Source organism: Pyrgilauda ruficollis, unplaced genomic scaffold, assembly GCF_017590135.1.
Source record: "Pyrgilauda ruficollis isolate IOZ18807 unplaced genomic scaffold, ASM1759013v1 scaffold31, whole genome shotgun sequence".
In the NCBI taxonomy this organism is placed as follows: Eukaryota; Metazoa; Chordata; class Aves; order Passeriformes; family Passeridae; genus Pyrgilauda; species Pyrgilauda ruficollis.
Window position 1 is genome coordinate 1,311,159 of NW_024524489.1, and position 26,007 is coordinate 1,337,165.

At 45.2% G+C, this 26,007-nt stretch overlaps 1 protein-coding gene across 4 annotated transcripts in view; it reads right to left on the reverse strand.

Annotated features, from left to right (window-relative positions):
- PLCB1 (phospholipase C beta 1) overlaps window positions 1–16,500 on the reverse strand; it is a 332,534-nt gene extending 316,034 nt beyond the window's left edge. For 3 of the 4 annotated variants that reach the window (XM_041474013.1, XM_041474012.1, XM_041474011.1), the window contains exons 1-2: window positions 16,062–16,471; window positions 6,600–6,677 (exon numbers count right to left, since the gene is read on the reverse strand). In XM_041474013.1, the coding sequence (XP_041329947.1) occupies window positions 6,600–6,677; window positions 16,062–16,160 (177 nt within the window). In that variant the 5' untranslated portion in view covers window positions 16,161–16,471. Of the gene's footprint in view, window positions 1–6,599; window positions 6,678–16,061 lie in introns of all 4 variants that reach the window. The other variant, XM_041474010.1, reaches the window with a different exon arrangement.
- Between the last annotated feature and the right edge of the window lie 9,507 nt (window positions 16,501–26,007).

Sequence of the window (26,007 nt, forward strand, 5' to 3'; positions counted from 1 at the left end):
GATTGTTCTCAGTGCCTGAGAACTCAGCAGCACACAGATTTGGCTGACTCCAGAGTCATCCATCTGCAATTTTTGAGGTTCTTTGGCTTCTTCACCTCAGCAAATGGACCTGTGTTGTGGATTAAACCCAAAACCTCGTTTTCTGTTCCTGCCTCCCTCACAAGAAGGGAGATATTTAGCAGTGGGAAATGCTTATTAGAGATCTGTGTTTGATGTAGTACCATTTCCCTAATGGGCCTTGAACAATTTCCATGTTTTGAAAGCAGAGAGATTTCCTTTAAATCAGCAGCCTGATGGGAAGCTGACCTCCATGAAATATTTCCTCCCATTCTGACTGTCTGTGGCAATTCCCTGCCACTTTCCCAGTCTTCTTTTACTCCGCTCACATGCTGATTTTTAAGTTGTTGGGAAAAAAACCATGAGCTTCTTCTCAAGTTCCCAATGCCACCGTGGTGCCTCCTGATGCCACACCTCAAATTCATGAGCCACAAAGGCTGCAAAACCCAGATGATTTGCTGTGCCACCACTATTATTGCACTGCCTGCTTCAGCTCCACTCCCAATTTCCAGTGTCAGTAAGGAGCAAAACCTCACATCCCCACAACTCCTTGTCCCAGGGAAGTCCTCATCCAGATTGCCAGGGAAAAGATGAACAGGACCTCCACAGAACCATCTCCACCTTCCAGAGCCTGAAACCCCTTATCCTTAAATTCCCAACTGAAATGCAACAAGCAAAAATGAATTTTTGCTCTCAAAAACCAGGGACAATCCACTTTCAGCTTGGCACTCAGGTCACACAGGAAGGAATGGAGAGAGTTTAGAGCAACACCATTCATGAATGGATTTCACTTTCCCTTCAGTAGGGGAGGATTGTCATCTGATGTCAGAAGTGTCCTATGGATAAAAAACTTTGCCAATTTCGCTATTATTTCCCCTTGTGTGCCCATCTGACACTGGAGAATGTGCAGATACTAATTAGAGTTTGTTTTTTATTTTTACACAAGTCCATGGAGAAGCCTCAGAGGTAGTAAAGCACTGAGAGCACAAGGCATGTCCTACAGAATTAAAAAAAAAAACACCCTAACATTTTTCCTCATTCAATTAATAGCATTTACAGTCCCAAGTTTTTAAAAGGTTTAAGTTATTTAGCTTTTTTCTGTTTACATGCCAAGAGAGAAGTGTGAATACATGTTTAATGATGCACTTCTTGGATGTTTTCAGTGCTGAGATGCACTACTGAGTAACCTTGCTCTTGAATAAATGAAGCCAAACAGTTGAGATTTGGAGCAGGTATTTTTAAACCTGGTACTAGTAAATATTCCATTCTCATTAAATTACTAGGTGTATTTTAAATATTAATATATCAACTTCAGTCTTTACTGTATGCTTGTCAAGTGTGCTGTAAAGCATATACAGAGGTAATGTAAATGTATTTTTTGACCCATAGGGCAATACAAATACCAACCCAAGTGTTTTACAGCTCTGCTTCAAAAAAGACACAAAAGAACTCTCTTACATAAGAGGCAAAATCCCCAGCAGCTGGAAGAATGCCACATCATCTTCCATTTGGAAGAGGGCAATGGGATTGCCACAGAATTTGCAGACCCAATCCTCCCTACAGCCCTCGGGCTCCCTTCCCACATTCCCTCTGTCACCTGTGCTGGGTTTTCCGCCCCCAGGGAATTGGGATCACATCAGGACACAAAGAGGGAGAGGACCTTCCCAGCCAGAGAAATCCTCTCACCTTTCATCCTAAGGAGCCACTTCATGCACTGCCATGGCACAGGATTGCTGCTCCAGGCTCCTGTGCCCAGCTCCCAGGCTGTGCCCGAGCTGCAGCACGCTGGCACCAACTCTGCCAGGGATGCTCACACATGACAACAGGCTGCTCCTGTCACAGGGGAAACTACCCCACTTCCCCTTGGAGCCACAAAACTGTCAGTAAAAAGGTGAAAGGTGCCTGTGCCCAGCTGGGGCTGGGCTCTGGCTCCAGCAGCACTGACACAACCAGAGCACACAGCTCAGGCTGCACCAAGGGAAATACAGGCTGGATATTAGGGAGAAGTTTTTTACAGAAAGGTGATAAAGCTCTGGAATGGCTGCCTGGGGAGGTGGTGCAGCCCCCATCCCTGGGTGTGTTTAACAAAGCCTGGATGTGGCACTGAGGGCCAGGGTTTAGCTGAGCTGTTGGGGCTGGGCTGGACTCCATGGTCTTGAAGGTCTCTTCCAACCCAGGGATTCTGTGTGAATCCTGTGAAAAAAAACTGTACAGATCAAGCCTGTCTTCCTTGAGATACCCTCAGCCTGGCAGCAATGGCTGTCTGTGAGTATTTCTGTGGCTTCAGCACCTCATTTTCACTCAAATACACTTAAAATCTGAGGTGGGAGTGGTGCCCTGGACAGCCTGGAGCCGAAGCCCTTGGCTGGGCTGTCCCCATGCTCCAGCTGCAAAGGGTGAGGAGGGCAGCTCCAGCCTCACATCCCCTCCCACAGACATCAGCACTGGCAGTAGCTGCTCAACAAACACTTCCTTTGGACAAACAAGATCATCCTCTGTTTACAAGAGGCAGTAGAAATTGCTGCTGACTCCCAGGAACGGGGCACTTCTGTGGGGTTTCACAACACAGGCTGCTCAGCCTCTTCTCCTGGGGCAGGGGTGAGACTGGCTCTGCATGCTCTGTGTTCTCAGCCTGCTGCCATGCCACCGCAGCTGCCCAGCTTTTAAAACAAAGGGCAATAAACCAGTATGTGCTGCTGAGAGAGAGGACAGCACACAAACCATCCTCAGACTTTCCAACCCCTAAATGGATGCAGCACAAAAGCAATTAGCTGCTTTGCTCCTTTCCTTGCACAGTGGTAGAACTGCACTGAGTCAATGGCTAAGTGCCTTCTCCCAACATCCTTTTGATTGCATAACAACTTCCAGACAAAGGATGCAGGAGTAATAACGCTCAAGCTGCCTGACAATCCCTTTTTCTTCTCCTAGTCTGCCTATGCATCCATTCATATATTTATCCATAGACAGAAATCAGTCTTTGTCTGGCTTTGCTTTGCCAGCTGGGCTAAACACACCGAATGCTTCCAGCCTCTGCTCATCTCCTCAAAAATGCTTTTGATTATCACTCCTTTTTACTCTGCAGACTCTCTTCACCTGGGTAAATTTTCATTTATCTTTCTTCCACACTCATGACCAGAATAAGAGCAAATAGAAGAAATGGCATTCCGTGTTCAAAGAAAAAAATCAAGAATTTGAATTGTGTTTTAGTCAGGTCATAAGAATACAACACCACAATGAATATTGTCTGGATTTGCTGTACTTAAGAAATGTTACCTAAACAATAAGATAAGTAACAGACATAAGCTTGTCACATTAATTAATTTTTCTTTTAAATCCCATGTTGAGAATCATTCAAGTAATAATATGGAATCAGCCAGCAGTCTGCATACAAATGAAGAAAATATTCCAGAATCTTCAGCAATAAAAGAACTTCATACTGAAAAATACAATTAACATCAGAAAGCTGTCCTGCCATCTGTTCCAAACAAAAGGTATCAAGTGTTCTTGCTGTTACCAGAAAATAGGGAAATGTGTGGATGCCTTGATTGTGGAGGATTACCCTCACAGATGACAGCAAGGTAAGCTGAAATATGCAATGCACAGTGATCAAGTCAAAATGCAGGACACCACATGGGCCTTACCCAACTGCAAAACTGGAGCTTGAATGAAATTACTGAACAGAAATTGCCACCCAATTGAAGTTGTCTTTCAGATGTTGCATACCCCAAGTGGAAGGGATCTCTGTGGGGCTGAAACTGCAAATTTTGGATTGTCTATGAGGAGCACTCAGCTCCTGAGACTGAACTGCAAACTGGAGCTAACTTATTTATCAGAGCTACAAGGGAAGGCAAGTGAAGCATGCAAACCCCGACCCTGAGCAGCTTTTTGGGCCCTCCTCTGCTGGATCCCCTGATCAGGCTGCAGGTCCTGTGACCATCAGGAGAGCTCCTGGTGGAGGAAGGGCTGCTCTGCTCTCCATCCTCAGCACAGCCTGGGGCTCTGACTGCACCAGGAGCAGCCTCACACTGCCCAGACCCACTGCTGCACAGGACCTGCCTTTCCCTGCACCAGAGAGCAAACACAAGAGGAAGGGAACAAAAAAAAACCATGCCAGAAGCAGCTCAACCAGCCAAGGAGCTTGGGAGCGCTGCGGGGCTACACCACCAGCTCTCTAAGCTAAATAAAATATAAATGTAATAAATAAAAGCTAAATAAAAAAATACAGCGCAGGGGAGTGGTTTTCTGTTTGTTTTTCCCTCCCAGCAGTTCAAGTAATTTTTGTGTGACTTCACTGATAAGGCAACAGCAAGCAAAGGAGGCAGATTCCCGTTTCAGGCAGCACACCTTTGTCCAGGCAGTGATTTACTGTTCCACAGGGTCTGGCAAACAGGACACACAAATGGCTTCAGGGATGGCTGCTGCTCAGCCTCATCTCCACACCTTCTACACTCAGCTCCCACAAAAACGTGCCTGATCAAGGCAGCTGGCAGCAGGCTGCTCCCACTTCATCACTGCCTTCAGCAAGGCTTATCTTTCCACACACAGAAAATAGCAGGCCTTGCTCATGACAAAAGCAATTGCTTAAAAAAATATCATGGGGGAAAAAAGAGAAAGTGATCACACAGAGGGTGTATTGTCCTCATATTTCTTCACACAGTTCCACTATCGTCACAGGATGACTTCACACAAAGAGAAGGAAATTAAAAGAGGATCTCCTATATAATCTCCTTTTTTCATGTATTTGCAATCTCGCAATCAACATGAACCCAAAGACTCTAAAAGCAGAAAATGGCATTTCCTCTCCAGTCCTTGCACTATCAGCACCCCAGTAGATATAAATTTACTTTCTTTAAATAGGCACTGCTAGAGTGGTGTTTAGAAACAAGCTTCACCTAGTTGTCATGAATTATTAACCAGAAAAAATCCCTCTTGTTCTTTACAGAGTCTTGACTTGCAAGTTTAAAAATCAAACTGACACTTCAACCTCTTGTATAAATACCCAACCTTTAAAAAAATGCTCTGAGCATTATAAATACATTTTTTCATGAATATGAGAACAACAATTCTATAAATAGCTATTCTTCACAGAATTGCTTTGAGACATTGTTTTTACAGACAACAGTAGGAAACTGAAGGAGGTCTAAGCGCCAAACACATTAAAAGTGAAATAAACTCTCCAATCAACTCTGGGCTTCCACTTATTCTTCCAAAGTTCATCGTTCTTTTTCAGCTTATACAATTAGTTTATGCAAGGGAAGGAACAAGCCAAAAGGCTGCGCCGTGTCCTGGCACAGGCACTGGGTCAGGGTAGATCAGGCACAGCCTTCAGCCTCGGAGGGCAGCAATCTAAAACAACGCTGCCTGTCAACAGAGGAACTCACATCACATCACCCACCACAGCCCTGCAGGGGCACAGGCAAAGACAGCATTTCCATTAAAAATTAGAAAATACGGTTTCCAAACAGACTCACTCCAAACCCTGCTCCATCTCCCCTCAAAAGCAAACACAGGAAGATAAATAAACATGATCTAATGTAACAGCAAATTGCCTCCTCAATGTGCCTGCACGTTTCATGGCTGCTGTCTCCTCAAGCTATTTTTGCCCTGGTATCTAAACAAAATCAACAAGAACTGCTGAAAAACAGCTACACAACTGGTACACCAGGTTTCTGCAGCCAGAACACCCCAAGCACACATCCAGGTTTTTTGGCAGATATTCATTCAAGGCTAAGGCTCAAGCAGTACCAAGCTCAACACCACTTTCAACAGGGAGCCAGTACAAACACTCACTTGGTAAGTCCTTGAAAATTCACCTCTATAATGAGAAACTTACTCAGTTTCCAGTTTTGATACAGTGTTCTACCATACCAACTGCAACACTCATTTTCTATATATTTTATATATAAACCTGTGTACCAAACCAGCTGCACCCAAGTGCTCTGGGCTTCCTTGAGTTTGCAGCAGCTGGGAACAGGCCAGAGGTGGCTCAGAGGGGTGGCAGGGATGTGGAAGTGGAGCAGGGCAGGGATGAATCAGGCTCTGAGCTCTCCCAAGTGCTCCCAGGCTCAGAGTGAGCTCAGCACACCGGAATGTTCCTGGAAGTGGCCAGGGAGGATCGGGAAGAGCTTGGTGACGTGGCCCACCAGGCATGGCAGGGAGCACTGGCTGCTAAGGGGAATGAATTCAAAGGGAGCTGTGGCCTCTGGGGATTCTGCCACGCACCACAGACAACATCCTCAACGTGCAGAAGGCAAGAGAAACCACAAGCCAACTGTGAACCACACCAGCATCCCAAATGGATCCTTCCTGTCCCTGCCAGGACAACTGTAACCTCACTGGGCATCCCAGCATTAACATGGCTGGAATTTACCAAATCTGCCATCCAGCTCTCCAAGATTTGTGCTCTTGGGATGAGCCAAGGGCTTGCTGTCTTTGCTCTCCAGAAAATATGCTGATAAAAGGCTTGTCTGCTGTGCCAGGACTGTACATCACACCACAGAGAAAAGGAAGAACCGTTCTGGAGCTGGAAGCTTTTCTCTTACCTTGTTTTGATCTGTCCAGTAGAAGAAAAATCCCTGTGGGTCTGTTCTGAGGATAATTGGAGTCACAACAGTGGAGTCCTGGCAGAGAAAGGACAAACAAAAAATCCATGTCAGCACACAGAACACATAATTATGCACAAGCTGCTCTGCCATCCGTGTTAATGGATTGCAACATCTAGAAATTACCCTGAAGGTATCTCTAGCAAGATGTCACTGGAAGAATTTAGTATCACCTGCCTCATCTCCATTTTTCTGACATAACGTATTTCCATTTCTGTGGAGACAGCACCTGATAACTGCAGACTTGTCAACACGTGGAGTTAACCCAGCAAAGCTGGAAGTGGGTGAAGTTCAACAGCCACAGCACCCTGCATGTCAAACTGGAGCCCACCCAGTAAAACCTTACAGCTAGGTGTCCACTGCCCACCTTGATCTGACTCCACCTTCAGACAGCAACACTAAATACCTCTAAAATTTACTTTACAAAGGCTGAACTTGCGTAAAAAACACGGAATAGCATTCCTTGCCCTAAGATTCTTGTAACATTCCATAAAAATTTATCTCTTTTTAAATCAAATCATGAAAATTTTAGTAAAGGGAATATATCTGTGTCCAACCAAACCAACCAGGAATGTCCCAGGTGGGCCCAAAGCTCTGTCACTGACCCCTCATTAAAACACTGCCCCTTCCCTAAAAGAACAGGCATGCAGAATTTGCAGAATCTTATTCCCCCCATTTCTTCCTAGTTTTTAACATCCTGTACACCTGAGAGTTTGATACTGTTTGAAACAACATGCAAATTTGGTTTTAAAACATATCAGACCCCGAAGGGATCTGTATCCACAAGCACCTAAAAAAGGTTCTTAGACCTCCACCATTCAAAAGAGAAAAAAAAAATCCCTGCTCTGGAGACATAACTCTCCTTTTTTAGCTTATTTCATTGTGCCATACGCAGCCTGTGCATGAAAAAATGAAATGAGGAAAGATAAAGCCTGAGTGTCCTTCTGCCTTTGGATGAGATAGGAGGAACTTCAGGGGGAAAGGGAAGGAAGTGATGGGACACAGACACAAAGCAATTCTGTCTAGGATTAACTAATTCTGCTGGTTCATCACTTCAAACCAAAGTGGGTTTGATGACACACAATATCAGAGTAATAATTCTGTGGATGTGTAAAATGTTGACTAAAATCAGCAGAGGATGAGGGGAAAGAACCTTCAATATCTGTTAGGTGGCCTAAAGGAACCTTCATCATGACAGGGTGAATCCTAGCCTGGGAATCTCTGCTCCAGAAAGATGGCTGGTTGTGCTGGGGTTTTTGTTTGGTTGGGTTTTTCTTTAATTAACTCTGACATCAGGCACAGCACAATTAATGTGCTGATGAACATGAGGATCTGAGGATCACAGCAGGATCTGAGGAAAACTTTGCACATGTATTTGTGCTAGATGTGCCTCAGGAACTCCTCCATGCAGCAATAAAAGCCGCGTGCATCACGCTTTATATGCTCTGCAAGTTAATTAGCACTCTTGTTAAGGCCTGACATCAAATGCCACGCTCAGTTCTGGGTGTGGAGACATAGAAATAAACTTTTTGAGGCAGCTCTGCAAGTCCTTCCACCCACTCCAGAGTAAAGCAGAGGCCTCTGTCACCTGGGACAGGTTTCTTGCTTTTACACCACTCTGCAAAGGCAGGAAACACTCAAAAGGACTCCTGAAAAAACCTTCTGCAATATACATTCAAGCAATGTAGCAGTTCAAGGCCCTGAAATAGATATTTGCTTCAACCAACAACTGTCTGGTGCATTTATTTACAAACATTATTGTACTGGTAAGGAATGGCTGTGGTTTATGACCCATGAGACACACCTGCAGTCATTTATGAGTATCCAGAAGTCCATTAATTCAATTTCCTCACCCAAAGAGCTGACCTCATAACTCTCCTGAACAGACTGACCAGCCACACACCACTCTGAAGAAAAGGGTTATGGACAGAACACAATGGAGGAGGAGGAAAATTAAAATAAGCAACAAAATTTCAAGGACAAATTAGGGGCAGACATTCATATTTTCTCTAACCCACAGATGCAAAAGTGAGGCTAAAACAGACCAAAAAGTGTGTTGCCCATCTCTAAAGCTGAAGGGTTTGGAAATTTAAATGTGTAGTAGGAGAGTAGCCTATATCCCATATCCATCCCTCTGGATATGAACAAAGCAGCCCTCTGAGCAGCAGGCCAGACTCCTGGGGCAATTCCAAGTACATGAAAAAGGTACAGGATGGGATGAGCAAGGCACAAATCAGCTGTGACCAGAGGGGTAGAGGGAAAAGAGAAAGGGAGAGTGTCCCAGTCAGTGGTGCCAAGGCCTGTGGGTGTCAGATTTTTAAATGCCACCCTGGGTGCTCATGCCAAGGTGTGCTTTGGTTTCCCAGAGACTGCCCCTGCTAATTCCTGGAAAAAGAGTGGCCCTAAGCTGGCTGGCCCAGGTGCTGTGTATCACACCAGCCTCAGCTTCCCAGAGAGAATCATTTTCTTGAAGGGCTTTAAATTTCACCTTTAGAAGTCCTCCACCTTTTTCTTTGCTGACTTAGGGCCAATTCTCCACTTTTCTCCAATTCCACAGCCTCTAAGGAGTAATGTGGCTGTTCTCTACTTACTCCATTAAGTTGCCTCCTAATTGGCTGCTCAGCCTCAGACCCTGCATTAGCAATGTTCATTGTTTTGTACTTTGAAACAAAGAGGTTGCAACTTTCTGCCCAGAAAGTGCCACAAGGAACTCTGGGATCCTCACCAGCCAGGCACAGCAGAACACAAGCACAGAGGATCAGTGGACAAACCCATCATTAAATGGCTGCTTCAAGGTCTGATTTTAAGAGTGGGGCCCTCAGACTTCACATAACACCAGTGAGCAAAGAGTGCCACTCCACTCCATTGCTACTGAGCAGTAAAGATCATCATACAAAGACAATTAGTGAAGAGGTGAAAACTTGGGTTTAGCTCCTTTCTGACCATATTTATCAGAGCAGCACCGTGACCTGGCTGTGCACAAGGTGGAACCTTCTACTCCATGACCATGAGCCAGAAGAGCTTGTGTTTTAATAAATCACATATAGGTGATGATGATGTTTCTTAGAAAGAGCTGCAGTCAAAATTCACGTCAACAGATTTTAAAAAGAAAAGCAGAGCAGCCTCTGTCCTCAGCTCTTCTGACAGATGGGGCTCATGACACTGCCTTATTAAGGCTGGCTGTTCTTTCCTGGGTTTGCCTCAGATTTTCAGAGACACTGAACATCACCAAATATAACCTGAAAACTTTTACACATCATTATTTCACTTGCTTGAGTCTTCTGGAAAATTTCTGCCAAACTGCTTTGAAACTCAAATCTAAGAAGTATGGGCTCTTAGTGGCAGAGGCAAAATATTCCTGAACATTTCTTTCACTTTGGCCAAAGGGCCTAAAATCTGGTTGAGCAGAGGTGCAAGACCTGGGAACAGCCCCTAAAAGGAGCTCTCTTGCCACCCAAGAGTCAGGGGGATTCCAGGCCTGGGGGAAGCAGAGAAGGAGCAAAGGAGAAGGGACAGCAGAACTCCAGATTGCACAGCAGACACATTAGCTGAGAATTCCATAATACTGAGTGTACTCAGGCTGGAGCTAAACAGGATTACCCAGACAATCAGAGCCATGAACTTCCTCAGGCTGACAGCTGAGCTACAGGTGAAAGGGAGAAAGTTCCCACCCCATGTGCAGTGCACCCCTGAAATCATCTGGAAGGGCAAAGATTTCCACTGAGGGCAGAGGAACCAGACCTGCCACAAGTGAACAGGCTGCAAAGAACAAAGTGCTGGGGAAGGTGACACGAGTGCTGGAAGGACAAAAAAAAAACCACCAAGCTGGAATTGATCTTACAGAAGTGTAAAAATGAAATTCCGCTTGTTCAACAGGAACTGTTAAACTCTGGAGAAACTTTGGTGATGGCACCACAGGACAGAAACCGTCATTCTGCTGCTCAAACACTGCAAGTTCCAGAGATCTGCCTCAAGAGGGATTTCTCAGAAGTCTGTCCTACCCCAACCCATCCCTCAGGATATCCTCACACTCAAGCTAATGAGCCTCTTACTGCATTTGTTTGCACGAGTCCCTAAATGCTGCAAGCTAAGCAGTCAAGAAAAACAGAATAAAGGGAGAACTTTAGAGCAAAGGCAGTGAAATGCCAGCCAGGAAGATTTTCACCATGGCCAGAGAGTTCTTGTGTGATGCTGAGAAAATAATTTAAACCAGTCTGCTCATCAGCATAAATGCTGCCTTCTGATTTTGAGAGAACTGGAATTATATTTCCACATTTCATTTTCTAATTTTCAGAGATGCTGAGCTCAAATTCAGCTGAAATCACTGGGGAGGCATTCTGAACATCTGACAGTGTGACACTGCAGGCTGAAAATTAGGTCCAAGGTCTCTAATCACAGATTAAAAATTAGGAGATTTTTAATGTTGGTCTTTTTTTGGCTCTACAACAGTATAACTGGAAAATTTTGTTATTTAATGGGCCTCGTGAAAATAAAATAAAAAGTGCTTATGAAGCATTTACTTTATAATAGATCAAAGACTGCATAGTTAGAAATAGACCAAGAGTAAATTGTGTGTTAACTGTATCACTCCAGGTTTTGTTAAAAAAACAAAAGTCTCAAGCATTCAAACCCTGAAGTGAGGAAAGCACCCAGGGCACAAGCCAAAGTCACAGTTAACTTCCCTCTCCCAAAGAATGCTCACTTATTTAGGAGCTGTATTCTGGTTTTCACTTTCCCATGTATCTACCAACACTCCCAAGGGCTCCAAAACTGCACTAACAGAGATGTCATCCGTGACTTGAACATCAGATCTTCCCAGGCAGGCATTTAACCCATCTGCAGCAGACCCAAATCTTATTTTCCCCCCACATTTAAGTTACAAAGAGCTTTCCATCGTAGTTAACCAAGTTCAGGCTTTCCAGTTTACTAAATATTAACTCTTAAAAATTGCAAATTCAATCTCCTGTGTTGCAAAAGGCCAAAACCACAACTTACACTCATTCAGACAAAATACTTTTAAATAGCCCAGAGCTGATACGTGTTTACTACATAAAGATTAGCAACAAAGAAGAAACAACAAAAACTCTGGAATGCCGGACTTGACCTCTTCGCTCCAGACTGAAAGCGTTCACAAAAAAAAAAAACTCTTCAGCTTATTGTTTTAGTTTTATACACACAGAACAATGGTGTCTCATTTTTCATGTCCTCACTAATGTACTGGAGTGGCAGGCTTGTGCACAGTTTGAAAACAAACAAAAAAAGGCAGGGGGGAAAAAAAGTTACTTAAAATAACTTCTGAAAAATTCCAAGTTGTTTATTCATTTCATCTCAGCTTACCCATAATAAAGATGCTCTGATGTTATGTTTACTTGTAAGGTCAAAGGGGATACTCTTGATAGTCTTCTTTAAAACATTCTAAACAGATAAAGAAGCCTGCAAGCCTCCAGAGCGTTCACTTTGAGCTCAAAAATGCTTTATTAAGACAAACTGCTCTAAGAGATAGGCATTAAAAAAACTTAAAAGACCTGGGTTCTATTTTGCTGCTCACCTAGGGAAGTTCTGTAGCCACTAAGCAATGCTACCTGTCAGGAGGTTTGCTGCAGTAATCCAAGGTGCAGAAAAGAAAATGTGGCTAGAAAATTGGAATCCTGGCCCTCAATTTAGGTAGAATTCACCTTAGCAATACACTTAACTTAAAAGTGAAAGTAAATAGTGTGAGCCACAGAGATCAGTCAAAATCTTTATGCAAAGTACATATTATCACTGGGGAAGATAAGAAAGCCTTTAAAGCACGAAATGAAAACAAACCTATTTTTGAACATACACCATCATATTAACTTGCTACAGTGTGCCAATTACAGCTCTCAGAAAATATCAGCTCAGCTGTGCTCGGGCTCTTGAGCTACTTAAAGACTCAGTCATGTCTAGCTTGTTCCCACTACAGGCCAGATAAAAACAAGGAAAGTCAGCCAGGGCAGATTTCTGCCCTCCAGGCAGATAATTCCTGGGAGAAGTTGCTCTTTATACTCAAGTTTCCTTACCCTTCTCAGCCTAGCAACACATTCTGCTACATTAAGCTTAAACTCTTACCAAAAGAGTTTCACCGGTGAACTTAATTACACTTTTTCATTAAAACGCTTTAAACTCCCATCAGGAAAAGCTGCTATAAGCACAGCAGAGGGGATCCAGCCGGTCCCTCCCCAGCCTTCCCCCTCTCCAGGAATACAGGAGCACAGCTGTTCAAAGCCAGAGCAGCAGGCAGCAGGCTCAGAGCATCTCCCAGCACTCAGGGAGAAGAAGCTACAGAGGCTCAACTCAAGAAACAACTTGAGCCAACCCAGGAACACACATGGATACAGCCACAAAAAGGGCCAAAGCAACCGGCCACATTTATCTTGCGCAGATTCCAAGAGCAGCTATTTCTGCTCAGTGCCTTGTGAATCCAAAACTACACACCGAGAGCAAGAGATCATTCTGAAATTTGCTTTCTGATCTGGAATACTGTTACAGAATACAACACAAACAGTGTGAGGAGAAGCATAGTTACAGGACAAGAATGAACCGTGACTTTAGTGCTTCACACCCCGATCCCAAATGGAATTTGTGAACAGTGTATTAGGCACTGGATGGTGGGAGCAGTACTACATCCAGTCTCAAGGCATCAAAGAGTGACTTGTCTTGCAAAGCCAGGCCTTTTTAACTGATCCTAATGCTTTCTCAATTTAGAAACTGAAGGTGGTCTGCAGAGGAGATGGAGTTCCAAGCCTTCCACCTGCCTGTCTGATCTGGAGTGCTGATGTGAGCCCCTCCTCTGCACTCCACCGAGCTCAGGCCCAGCATTTCCCCTTCCAGCTGGAGCATCCCCACGGGGCAGGGGCAGCAGGCACTGGATGAGGCTCAGGGTGACTCAGAGCAGATTTTGGTTCCTCAGAGAGGGTTCATGAGAACTGTCAGCACTACATCTGCTACCAGCACCTCAGTTACTGGCCAGGCACAGAGCTGAGGCTCAGGATGGGAGGTCCGTACACAGACTGGTTTTCAGGTCTGCACCAGCACAGCTTTTGTCAGGCTGTTCTGCACACCTTGTGTCCTTCTCAAAGCTGGCAAGCACTTTCTGTAATGCTACTCCACACAGCACAGCACCCCTTCAACGCCTCTCACACTCTTGCTTCAATGCTTCCAGCGTGCCCGTTTAAAAATTCTCAGTGGTTAAAAGCTCAGCTGAAAAGATTCTGCTTTGGGCTGAAATTTGGTACAGGTGGTAAGAATTCACAACAACCACTTCTGCTCCGTGAAATGCAAAGCAAAGTCAGGAGGACCATCTTTAAACTGCAACCCAAAAGAGCAGGGAAGGGAACAACAAGGAGAGGACAGGGGCTGCCCCAATGCACAGGTGAAGTGCAAGAGCTGAACTCCCACTCTCACACACAGTGAAAAGAAATGGTGCATCACAAACATCGGTGCGTGAGCCAGAGTGGCAGAGGAGACTGCCTTCCCTTGAAACCTGGGATTTTGTGGGGCTCCCACTGCTGAGAACACTACAGGCAAGGCAGAAGGGCTGAGGGGTGGGAAATGCGCAGATATACACACAATGCACGGTCAACAATGAGTTAATGCTAGAATTGTTCATCACAGTGTGCCTAAAAGGCATCAGCTTTCACAGGGCTGCCAATGAACGCACTCACTAAACACAACAGGACTCAACTCAGTCACACACTCCAGGTAACACCTGTGGGCTGCTGAGTAGCCCCTTTAACCCAAAATACAGGTATTTCTCCAGAATTTAGCCATGTTTTATTAGTGCAGCCTTCAGGTTTACAGTTTTAAATCTTTTTACCATCTAGCCTGTAGCAGGCAGCTTATCCAGTGAACATCCACCGTGCATGGAGAACACCTCTTCATCTTTTAATTCTACTATACAACTACTATTTGAGAAACAGCACTCCAATAACTTCAGCTGTTGTCCTATGGCTTGGGCTTTCAGTCTGCAGACTCAAATCATTGTTAACTCGACTTCTGCATACACACACGGAAATTCCCTGGTAACTTACCAAAAATAAAACAATAACTGCAATGACAAGGCTGCCTTTTCCTACCCTAAGGAAAATGTCAACCAAAAGAAAACGTTTTCTCATTCAAGCCTAGTTCCTGAACATGCAGAACCTGTATCAAGCCACTGTTTGGTACTGTGGACAAGGTCAGTTTGCTGAGCCTTTTAAAAATGTGTTAGCTTATTACTGTAAATAAAACTTCACACCACAAGTTGTTTGGTTTCTGATGTTCTCTTTCTCCTTGAGAGTGTTTATCACAGGTTTACAGCGGTCAGGCTCACACATTTGGCTGCTGGACAGGCTGAAAGCAGTGGCAGAAGAGCGAGATATAACAAGCCAAGAGCAGTGGTTACACACGAGCTGCTCCTTCGTCCGCGCTGCTGTCCCTCCAGTTGTTGCTGTGGACCTCTTTAGCACAGCCAAGCCCACAGCAAGCACACCAGAGCTCTGAAAACAACTCCCTCTCAACACTTCTCCTGACATGCAGACTGCCTGTCTTCTCTCCCAACCATTTCTGTGCCTCAGCTCGAGTCTCACGGTGCCTCTGTGAGCGCTCACAGACTTTCTGGGGCACCCGCTCCTCCGAGCACAGCTGAGACACAAACACCCAGCGCTGGACTGCCGGAGCAAAAGCCAGCACAGGACTCATCCTGCTCTCCTCCTGGGCAGGCTTTGAACATGACAACTCTGCCGTTTAGCTCTCCTTTCCTCCGAAACTCTCCCGGGGTCCCGGGCACGGCCAAGGAAGAAATGCCAGCTGCCCAACAGCTGCTCTACCAAAGCTGAGGTGGAAACCACACTCCTTTCCTAGGTGAGGCTGTACAAACGTCTAGGGCTGGGAAGCAGCAAGCAGTAAAGGGAAGGCAGATGTGATGGTGAGGCAAGCCCCATGCCCTAACGAGCCAAGGCAGAAGAGTGTCTTGTGCGGAGGGAGTAAAGTGACCAAGGCTACCCGAGCCGGGAGAACACACCAGGGCTTGACAACTCCACCAGAACGAGAGACACAGCGAGAGGAGCAGGAGGCAGACGGAAAAGGAGAGGCTGGGAGGAGGATTCGGGAGGTGGAACGCGAGAACAGGCTGAAACAACTACGCTACCAGGACAGAGGTGGCAAAGCGCACACCGAGACGCGGCAGGCGGGAGAGGAAGGCGCTCGCCAAAGGAGCCAGCCCGACACAGCCCGCACCGGCCGAGGCAATCCCACAGCACAGCCCCCGCACAAAGTTTGCCCGGCGTTCGGCCGCCGCTCCCACAGCCCTGCGGCCGCCCCGCACCGAGCGGGGCAGGGCCCGTCGCCCTCCCGCCCCGCAACCCCGCCATGCCCCTGCCGGGGGAAGCGGCGGCTACTCACATCGTCCCACTTGACGAATTTGACGCCTTTCTTGAGGGTTTCGGAGACGCAGACGGGCTTGAGCTGCAGAGCGTGCACCCCTGGCTGTGCCCCGGCCATCTGCACCGCATGGACGCGCTCGCTCTGCCCCGGCGCGGAGGAGCCGCGGGAAGCGGCCGCTGCAGGAGGGACGCCGGGCCGCCGGAAACCCGGCGGAGAGGCCGGCAGAGGCGCCGGGAGCGGGCAGGGAGGCGGCTGCCCGTGCGGCGAGGGCGAGAGGCTTCACTGGCGCTGGCCCAAGGAGCTGGCGCGGCAGCGGCCGGGGCGAGCCATGCGGCGGCACATCCTCTATATACCGCCGGCCCGCCCGCTCCTCTCACACACACGCACGCACGCAGGGCACGGAGCCGCGGCGCTGCCCGCTCCGCTCCCTCCCTCCCTCCTCGCCGCTCCTCCTCCCGCCCCGCCAGGCTCGGCCCCCGAGCTTCCCCGCGCCCAGGGCAGCGCCGGCGGCGCCGCGGCGCCACCTCCCGGCAGCTGCACCGCCCTCCGCCCGGCACAAGGGCGGCACGGGCGCCCGGGAGCGGGACAGCGCCCGGGAGGCTCCGGCACCGCTCCGAAACGCCCAGCACGGGAGCCAGGGTGAGCGTCCGTGCCACTCGTCCCACTGAGAGATGCGGCCAGGAGCGCCGAGTCTCACAGTGGTTGGCGTTAGGAGGGACCTGTGGAGATCAGCCAGCCCAGCATCGCCTCCAAGGAAGGTGACACAGGAACGTGTCCAGGTGGGTTTGGGATGTCTCCAGACAGGGACACTCCACAACCCCTCCGGGCAGCTGTTCCAGTGCTCCACAACCATCAACGTACAAGTTCTCCCTCCATTTGAGTGAAACTTCTTGGCTTTCAGTTTTGACAGAACTAGTTACTTGAGTTATGGCAAAAGCAAGGGACAGTGCTGAGCCTGCACAGTGATGCCAAAAGAGGAACAACTTTTAATTGAAAGAGTGGCACAAACAATTCCCAAAGCTTCGTGCTTTAAATACACAAACTGCTTTACCACAGCTTTTTGATCTCTTAAGATGAAGAGGCTTCCTCAGAACAAAGGAATGTGACCTTAATTGAGTTTTAGGTATACTCAACTCAAAAGACAAACATCCTCTCACCCAGCAAAATTCTGAAGGTTTTAAGGAAAATGTTTTTGAAGAACAAAGCGCTCCACCAATGACATCTGTTAGAGCCCCTGTGCAATCATAGAGATGAAGCATCAGATGACACAGCACATGAGATTTCTAATTTCTCTGTAGGGGTTTCCAACTGACCCTTGTGATTTAGGGGCAGCGGGCCAAACTTCTGCTACAGACAAAGCAAATTGCACAGAAAAAAATGTCCTTGAATGTATTTTTAACTTAGTTTGGAGGAATGATATTTCAAAAGAGTACTAAGGTTTTTTTTTTCTTCAATCTGAGTGTGGAGATGTTGGTTCTGGTTTTTTAATTAAAAAGCTACAAAACTGGCATATTGGACTGATTTGCTCTTACAATAAAGAGTTGCTAAAGCTTTTCCTCTGGGCCTTTTCCAGATTCCTCCCCTTCAGTGAAAGGCTTTTGATTGCCTTTAGTGGGAGGTCAATCTGCTCCTTGACCACAGCCCGTGCAGGCAGCGGACACATTTCAAGGCCAATTGACCCACTGGATCTATTTTTTGTTCTTATTAACCTTCCCTGCAAACGTGGGTGTCACAGCAGTCAGGATGAGAGCCTGCTCTCTCCTGCTGTGCTGTAATTCCCAGCCATTTGCCACGACTTAAAGCAACAAGAACCAATTCTGCCTTTGGCTGCACTGATGGATGGGGTTGCTCCATGATGGGGGGAAAAGGGAGAGATTTTCAGGGCCATTTTCACAAGAGCCTTTTCATCTCATTTCATACAGCATACAAAAGAATTAAAGTACTACTAAAATCCCCAGAAAATAAGAGCAGAGAGTACTGGTGCTACAGCACTCACTCATGATCCTTAAAGCCCTTGCATTCCCAGCAGTCCACTGAAATCAGATCTCGGGAAGTTGTAAACCTGCCAGGGATGGTGGCACTTCTGTGGCACTTTTCTCAACAAACCCACAAATCCACTTCCACTTGGCCTGGACTCACAGTCTTTGTCAGGGAAAAACAAAACAGAGTTTATGATACCTCAGGATTCATGACGAAGCCAGAGGCTCCCAGCAGCCATTGATCTGAACTTGGAAGAAATGGGCCTGTGGGTTAGGATGGGCTCTGGTACTGGTGCCTGTCATTACAGAGATGAACTTTTGTCTGGGGCAATTCTGTGGTTTTTCAGACTTGAGTATTTTAATCTGATAGTATTTTTCTGAAGAGAAAAACACCTTTCATATGGCAGGTATCTAAGGAATTTTCCATCCAAAGGAAGAAGCAGCACAAAAGGAAATGGCATTATGCCTGGGCCTTTTAAATAACAGCTCTGGAAAGTACTTATGATTCAGCCTGTGCTGAAATCCTGGGCTCTGTGAAGTCAGTGGGAATTTCAGTTTCAACCCAGATAGCTGGCTCATCTGTTCCTGCCATTGCTTCACTGGCATCTGCTGCAGCAAGGAGCACATCTCTTGGTGCCTAGTGCATACTGCAAACATAAATTCAGAGCCTGGCTCAGTCGAGTTCCACAAAGCTTGGGATCAGCCACCTGGAAACCAGCTCCACTCAGCAGGATTGTTACACCCAGAAAGAGTACAATCCTTATAAGATTGAACCAAGCATCACAACAGAAGAGCCAGACACCTTCCTCCAAAGCCTCAGTTCAACATCTAAATGCTTATCTTCTATTTCTTCTTCACTCAGCCCCTTCCAGTTCCACGAGTGAAGGAAAGAAGTGGTGTTAGAAAAAGCCCACTCAGCAATAGGTTTATTCAAGTGATTATTCCAAATCATACAAATCAGGTGTGATACCTGCTGGTCTCCTGTTGCTGCAAGAGCTATTTAGGATACTTTAATTTCTCTAGATTCAAAAACCCCAGCCTAGACAGTCAAGGGATTGCCTTGCATAGATAATACAAGTTGTTTGAATGCAATATACCCAAAAAGCATTATTTTTTATGTAAGGGGCTTAGGTACCAATTCTTCACTTCCAGGGGAATAACTGAATACACAATGTTTTAGATACACGTCTGGATGTGTGTGTAAAAACATCAGCAATAATTGATTTAAATAACAGATAGTTTTGACCAAAGTCAGATCAAATGAAGATGTGGCAAAAACTACACAAAGACTCTGAAGTGATATGAGAAATGCACTAAAATCTAAATTCACTGTTTTAAATCGGGGTTCAGAGAAATATATATTAAATAATCTCTATTTCACTTGCTATTCTGCATTTATTGGTGTAAATCTAGATTTTGAAGTGAAGCAGGGGCCTCAGCCTTGCAAATGCTTCACTGCAACGGTGCACTGAGCACACAAAGAATTAAACGTAAGTGTTTGCAGGATTTGGGATTAAAGCTACACTTCTGGTGAAGCTGAGTTGATCATCCTAACTGCATTTTAAATTGGGTCAAATTATACTCTAATTATCAGTGGGAGCAGGATCATTAAGCTCTATGGAACAACTGTGGAAAAGGAATACAGAAAATGCGACCCTCTCTCTGATGGAAGCTCAGTCCTTCTGATAAAAATCTACTTGATGCAGACAGCAAAGCTCACACCTGAGCAACGAGTGCCACAAGGTGTGGTGAAGCTGCCTGGTGTGCTAAGAAATGCCACCTTCCAAGTGCAGAAGTCACTCATTTACTGACAGAGCTAAGCTGCCCATTCCCCCGTAAGCCGATGGCCAGAGGAGCGTGTTGATGTTTGATCTGCTCCCTCCACGAGATGCCATACACCCAGAACAGCAGCCAGATACAGCCTTGCTCTTCAGGAGGGAGCCTGATAACTTTGGTGGCACAGCCACTCAATCAGGTGACTCTTGAAGAGTGAATATAAAATTCTGGCACACAAACCACCACCATAGCAACAAAGACAGCCTGGCAACAGCAGCTGCTACACAGAAATTGGAAGGGGAGGGGAATCTTGAACAAGAGTCTATTTCCTGTTGAAATCATCTTAATTCTTCCCTCACATCAGAATCAAAACTGTCTTTATAACACTGGGAGAATAAAGATTAATTCACAGTGATTCAGATTATGACACGAACAGTGTCTTTGTGTAAATGAAGTGGCTGGGTCACTGCTACACTCTCTGGAACCATATTTTATTTTGGATGGATTCTGACCTGAGGCACAGCTGGCACCTGTGGAACTCCATGTCACCAGGAACAGTCCACAATCCCCCAGAAAACCCCCTGTGTGAAAAAGAATGAGCCCTGCATGGTTTGGACAGAAGATGCTGCTAGCAGAATTCCTCACCCACCGAGACCTCTTACCCTGCTCTTGCACTGGGGATGGGCCCTGCTTTGAGAGGCCCTTCCCTGATGCTGCTCCCTCCCATGGGCCCCTCTCCATGTCCCCCAGCGAGCCCTGACACTGCCTGCCTACTTAGCCTCTGCTAAAAAACCCCAAACTATTTCCAGAAGAACCCAAAATTGCCATTCTTGCAACAGTTAAAATGTCAAGTTAAAAAAGCCAGCTAATGCATTCCCTAGAAGTGTTAATTCACCTTCCAGGTACTGGAATCTGTTCTTGCTTCCCTGTTCGGTTTACAGCGTAATACTTTTTTTTTTTACAGATTATTAAAATCAGTCCATAAAACATACAACACATTTAAGAATGCTGAAGTTAATTATGAAAGATTTCATGGCCTACCAGGTTTGTTAAATCACAGGTGGGGTAAGCTGCCACTGACTTCAAAGCTGTGCATTTGTTTATGCCAGTATGCACCTTTGCCTTTTTTTGTTCTCCTCCAGCTCTTGTGTCCCAGCTGCATAGGCAGATTAGAACCCTCTCAAAAGCAGGCTCTCTCACCTGCTTTAATTTACATCCAAGCTGAGCTGCGAGGTGAGCTAAAAGACAAAAATATGAAATGGGCTGCAAAGCAGAAATTGCCTTGAAAATCCCCAGCCCTTGTGTAGAGCAGAAATGATGTGCTCTGAATGAGGTAGCTGCTGCATGAATGGGACCTCTGTGCTTCATGCAAAGAGAAGAATGCTGGTTTGTGCTTTTCTTGCAGAGTCTGAAAAGCACAGACATCTCATGGTATCTTTCAGAGGCACAAAGATGCTTCTATATTACATATATGCCCAGCATGCACATAATGAGTCAGCATTCTCTCTCTGGACTCCCGTCTGTAATTCCCACAAAGCTTTTGCATGGATTGCTGTGACAGAGCAATATTTAACTAACAGCTCCCAGCTGTATTTCCCATTACCACAGTGGAGTCATGCCCCATGGGAGCTAATTCATTTCAGCCTAGCTTACCAGTTTGGTACAGTTTATATATATATATATTAAAGCTGGTGGCAGGATGGTTTGTCTTTAGAAAGATGGGAGATGGTGAGTCTGAAAAAGTGCTCACAGACCTGGCCTAATCCTCTTGCCTTAAACTCAAATGAATTCATCTTTCAGGTAGGTCCTTCTAGATGGCTTTTGTCCATTTCATTCCTAAAGGCAAAGAGCCCAGCATACACATACCCTGGATTCTGGAGATCACCAGGGTTTGGTTTAAGTACCCTAAAAATTAAGGGTCTGTACACCAGCAGGAGTATTTAATTTCCATTAAACATTTAAAGAAAAAAGTTCACAACTTATTCAGATACTAAAAAGTTCAGGAGAAATCCTATGATGAATTTTTTGCATGGGAAACTTGACATATTTTCAATTTTTAGATTTTCCAATTGCTACTTTCTCTCATGATACTCCTAAATTAATACAAAAATATTTTGATGGCACACCTTCTCTTGAAGCAGGCCACTTGAAACTTTATGACTTTCCCACTAAAACTTCTCTAGGCTCACTTCAGAAATATTCTTCTAATACCCTCTCGTGAATCATCAGACCTTCATTACAATTCTGGCTATTTTTCAGAACCTGCAGTTATAAAGGGTGCAATTCCACAACTGACAAAACATTAGTCAGAAAGCAATAGGACACCATTTACGTAGCTCAAAACACTTGCTTTCAGCTATGTTTCTAAAACTTGGAGCAATTTTCTTGTGATGCAAGTCTTTAAGCCACATCTCCTGCAGTGAATTGAAAGTCTTAATGGCAAAAAAAAAAACAAAAAACAAACAATCCCAATTCCCAGTTACTTTTCAGAGAAGCTGAAAAGTTCTTAATATTGCTAATCTGAATAAAGCTCTGGTCACTAATAACACATGTAAAGGAAGAAAGGACTCAGCCTCTTACAGCCCATGAGCTGTCCCAGCCCAACTTCCAGGGTCTAATTAAGCACAAAGCTGAGTAAGCTGAAAGCTATTATGGCCTATCCAAACTCTGATGCTCTTATTAATACCCACAATAAGCATTTTCCAACGTGTAGTGCATGTTCTTAAAAAAAATAGAGCACCCTCCAGCAGGAATGAAGAGTTTGCTAGGATTTTAGGTGAAAGCTACACAGCCTGAGATGCAGGTTCAGGAATGGCTCTGCTGATGGTCCTGTCACTGTGTGGCAAGGAAAAGCACTCACTACAGCTCTTGGCTGTCTGGGAGGCAATCTGCTCTAAGAGGATGCCTGCTGAGCAATCAGAAACATCATTTACCAACCAGGAGACATTGAGACACTGTCAGGGAAAGGGAGGACGTTCAACAGGGGAGAAAAATGCCTTTTATAAGGCCACATCTTGATATTTGTCAGCAAAACACAGCCAGGAGGAGGAGGAGAGGGAGAAACTGCCACTGTCTCAATTTCGTAGCACTGCAAGATGACCAAAGTGCTGGCTGCCTTACTCCCATTTTGTATCAGATATTCAGCTCCACAATACCCAAAAGTCCTCTTGTTCCAGGAAAAGTGAGAAAAGGACTAATAGGTTAAACTGAAAGCCCCAGTCATACTTTGGTTGAAGTCATTCCATGAGCTTTGGTGCAAGTTCAAAAAGGCACTCTGAAAGCAAATAAATTATCTTACAATTATCTTTTTTCTGAGATTATGCAACGGTTTTGATGAAACAGCTCATGATGAATTTAAGTTTCAACATTCATTTTCCCAGTAGTCTTGTAAACACATAAAAGGTCACGACATAATTTCAAATAAGGAAGAGCAATTATTGTAAGGAAACCTTGTGTTTCAGAGCAGCCAGCAGCTAAAGAACTTGGAGCAAAACAAAGCTGAGTGAACGTCACAGGCTATAATAAAAAACACCTCTTGACTTCTCCACACAATGAGATTTGCAGCAGTCATAAGGCATGCTTGGCACAGGTGCTCATTTGAATTAACATTCCCCCACCAGTGTTGCCACAGTGAAATCTCAGATCATCTACCAGCAGATTGTATGCTTATCAAACTCATCTGAATGTAGGTGCCAATTAAATAAAGTATATTTTTGTTTATTTCAGAAAAGACAGAACAATAGAAGTTATTTGCTTTTACAGTCCCAAGAATATGTTAAGGGATTTCTACACCAGGGATTCAAGCAGGAGTGCAGCCTCCTTTTCCACACACACATTTTTAGCAGTTTGGAGTGTTTGTTACAGTCTCAGTGACACAAAGGAAGTGTGCTCAGAGCAGGGATTATCACTGCCCCAAGAGACCATGATCTTACAAGAAGTCTTAGATAAGCTGAGACCCAAGTCCAGATTTCCAAGAAACCTAATCAAGTAGTTTTCCTCTGTTCTCCTTCGTGCCTTACAACACTGATAAAACAAAACAACAAAAAAAAAAAAGATGTTTTAGATATGACACAATAGCAAGAATCAACAGAGCAGTGTAGGGAAAAGATCTTATGAGCAGCATTATATAAATACCAATCAAAGAGTAGTGTTCAATAAATACTGGTCTGTCAATAAAATTCTAGTCATTGATGCCATCTCAAAGCTGCACAATAGGAGCTATTATTGAAGAGGGATTTAAATTAAAGTACAGCTGCCTTGCAGACTAGTTCAGAAATACACCTAAATAGAAGGGAAACAGCAATGTGACTTCAGCTTGGCACTTCAAACAAAGTCACCACAAATTCAACAACGTGAGCTCATCACTACAAAGCCAGAGTAACACAGTCCTGCTCCAAAAATCCAAGTGCCTGATCACACACAGCACTGATCCTCCTTGGCACTTGACTGATTTCCATTCAGATTTCCTTTCAGGACCAACTCAGGAAAGATGATTTTCACAGACAGAAATGGGACACAGGAGCTCAAAAGACCCTTAACGTGGGCCTTTTCACATGCAAGTTCATGACTGGAATCCATTTTTTCAGGAGATGCAAAATGCTGCCATATGACTGCACTCTCAAAGGCAGGCTCCCAGTCTGTGCAACAGCCATTCCAGAGCCAGAGCTCCTTGCCTTCCCTGCCACCATTTATCCCTGAAAAGCTCCTTCTCCCTCACCTAAAAAATGGACATGGCTATTACCTGATAAGGATCTTGCCAGCTACAATGAATATATAATTGTACCATAGAATATCGCTAAGAAATGCCAGCTTCATTGTAGAAAAATAGAAAAACACACCAAGTTTGGAGACACAGGCATTGCTTTGGGACCAGTTTCTTCCCTGGTGGAAAGCTGTTTCTCTCTAATCTTTTTGTGAAAATAGTCAGGCCCTTCATTTTCATAACCAAGTGAGAAGGTGAGGAGCTCCATCCCCAGATTCCATGCCCTCAGGATCAGCTTGGTGGCCTTGTCTCTTCTGTGGATGAGGTCTCTGCACCCAAGACACCCCTATTTAATTTTTCATCCCCTTCCTCCACTGGGAAAGCCCATGTCCACCTCAGCCCATGCCCCAGAACTTGGCCTAAGATCACTTCACTTTGTGCTAGAAGTGTTTCAATACCACATTGTTAATAGAGGGGAATAATTCCAGTTATGGTGGGAGCATGGAAAACGTTTGGAGCCACCTAGCAAGTCCGAACCAAACTGCAAAGATCCAAGACTAGAGAAATTGCTCAGAGCCCCAGGAGGATAATCCAGCAGTGCTCTAACATCCCATCACTCACCAGCAGGAAATGGCCAACTTCCAATATAGCACTGGGGTGCCAACCTTCATTTCCTTCCTGAACTGCAATTATATTTTGGAATATAGTGCATCTGCACAGGCTTCAGCTGGAAGGGCTTTAAAACTCTCACATGGTGGGCAGATCACTGTTCTTCACTTCTGCACCAGCCTGAGCAACTTCCTGCTCACATCTCCTGTCCAGATTTGGTCTCCCTGGGAGGGTGGGCACTGAATTTGAGGAGCTTTAGGAAATACTAGTTCACAGTATTTCCTAATTCTTGTTCACAGGCGAGTGGCCTGGGCAGCAGATGTTCAGTGTGACCCATGCCTTGTTTCTGGCAAGGCAGTGGATTCTGTACTCTCAGCTACTCTTGGGTGTTTGATTCATAAAAATCAGAAAGGCCTTGAAGACCATCTAGTTCCACCAAAGCTAAAAGTGTAATTATCTGACAAATACAGTTTATTCCTCCATTAAAAAAAGGCATTTCTAATAAAACTAGGCACTGCTGGTGGCTGAACATTTTTTTTTTAAATCTACTGTTCTCAGGCACACATCTTTTGCAAGAATTAACCTTTTGGGACAGTATTTTCTCAGAATACTGTATTGTTAGGTATTTAACAAGGACATTGGGTATGGAATTTTCTGAGGTAGGAGAAAAGGAATTGGTAGGCTTTCTCCCCTTTATGTGAATAAAACAGTGTTACACGTATGTAATCTATGCATGTACACATTCCTAGTTATATTTTACTGGGAATAGTTACATAGTTCTATTTAACTAGGAACGTTGTTTGCAGCACAGCATACAAGTATTCCACCTAGACATCTCACTGAACTTTTTCTTCATTTTCTAAACCAAGCTATTTGCAACATTATCCCTTTCCAAGAG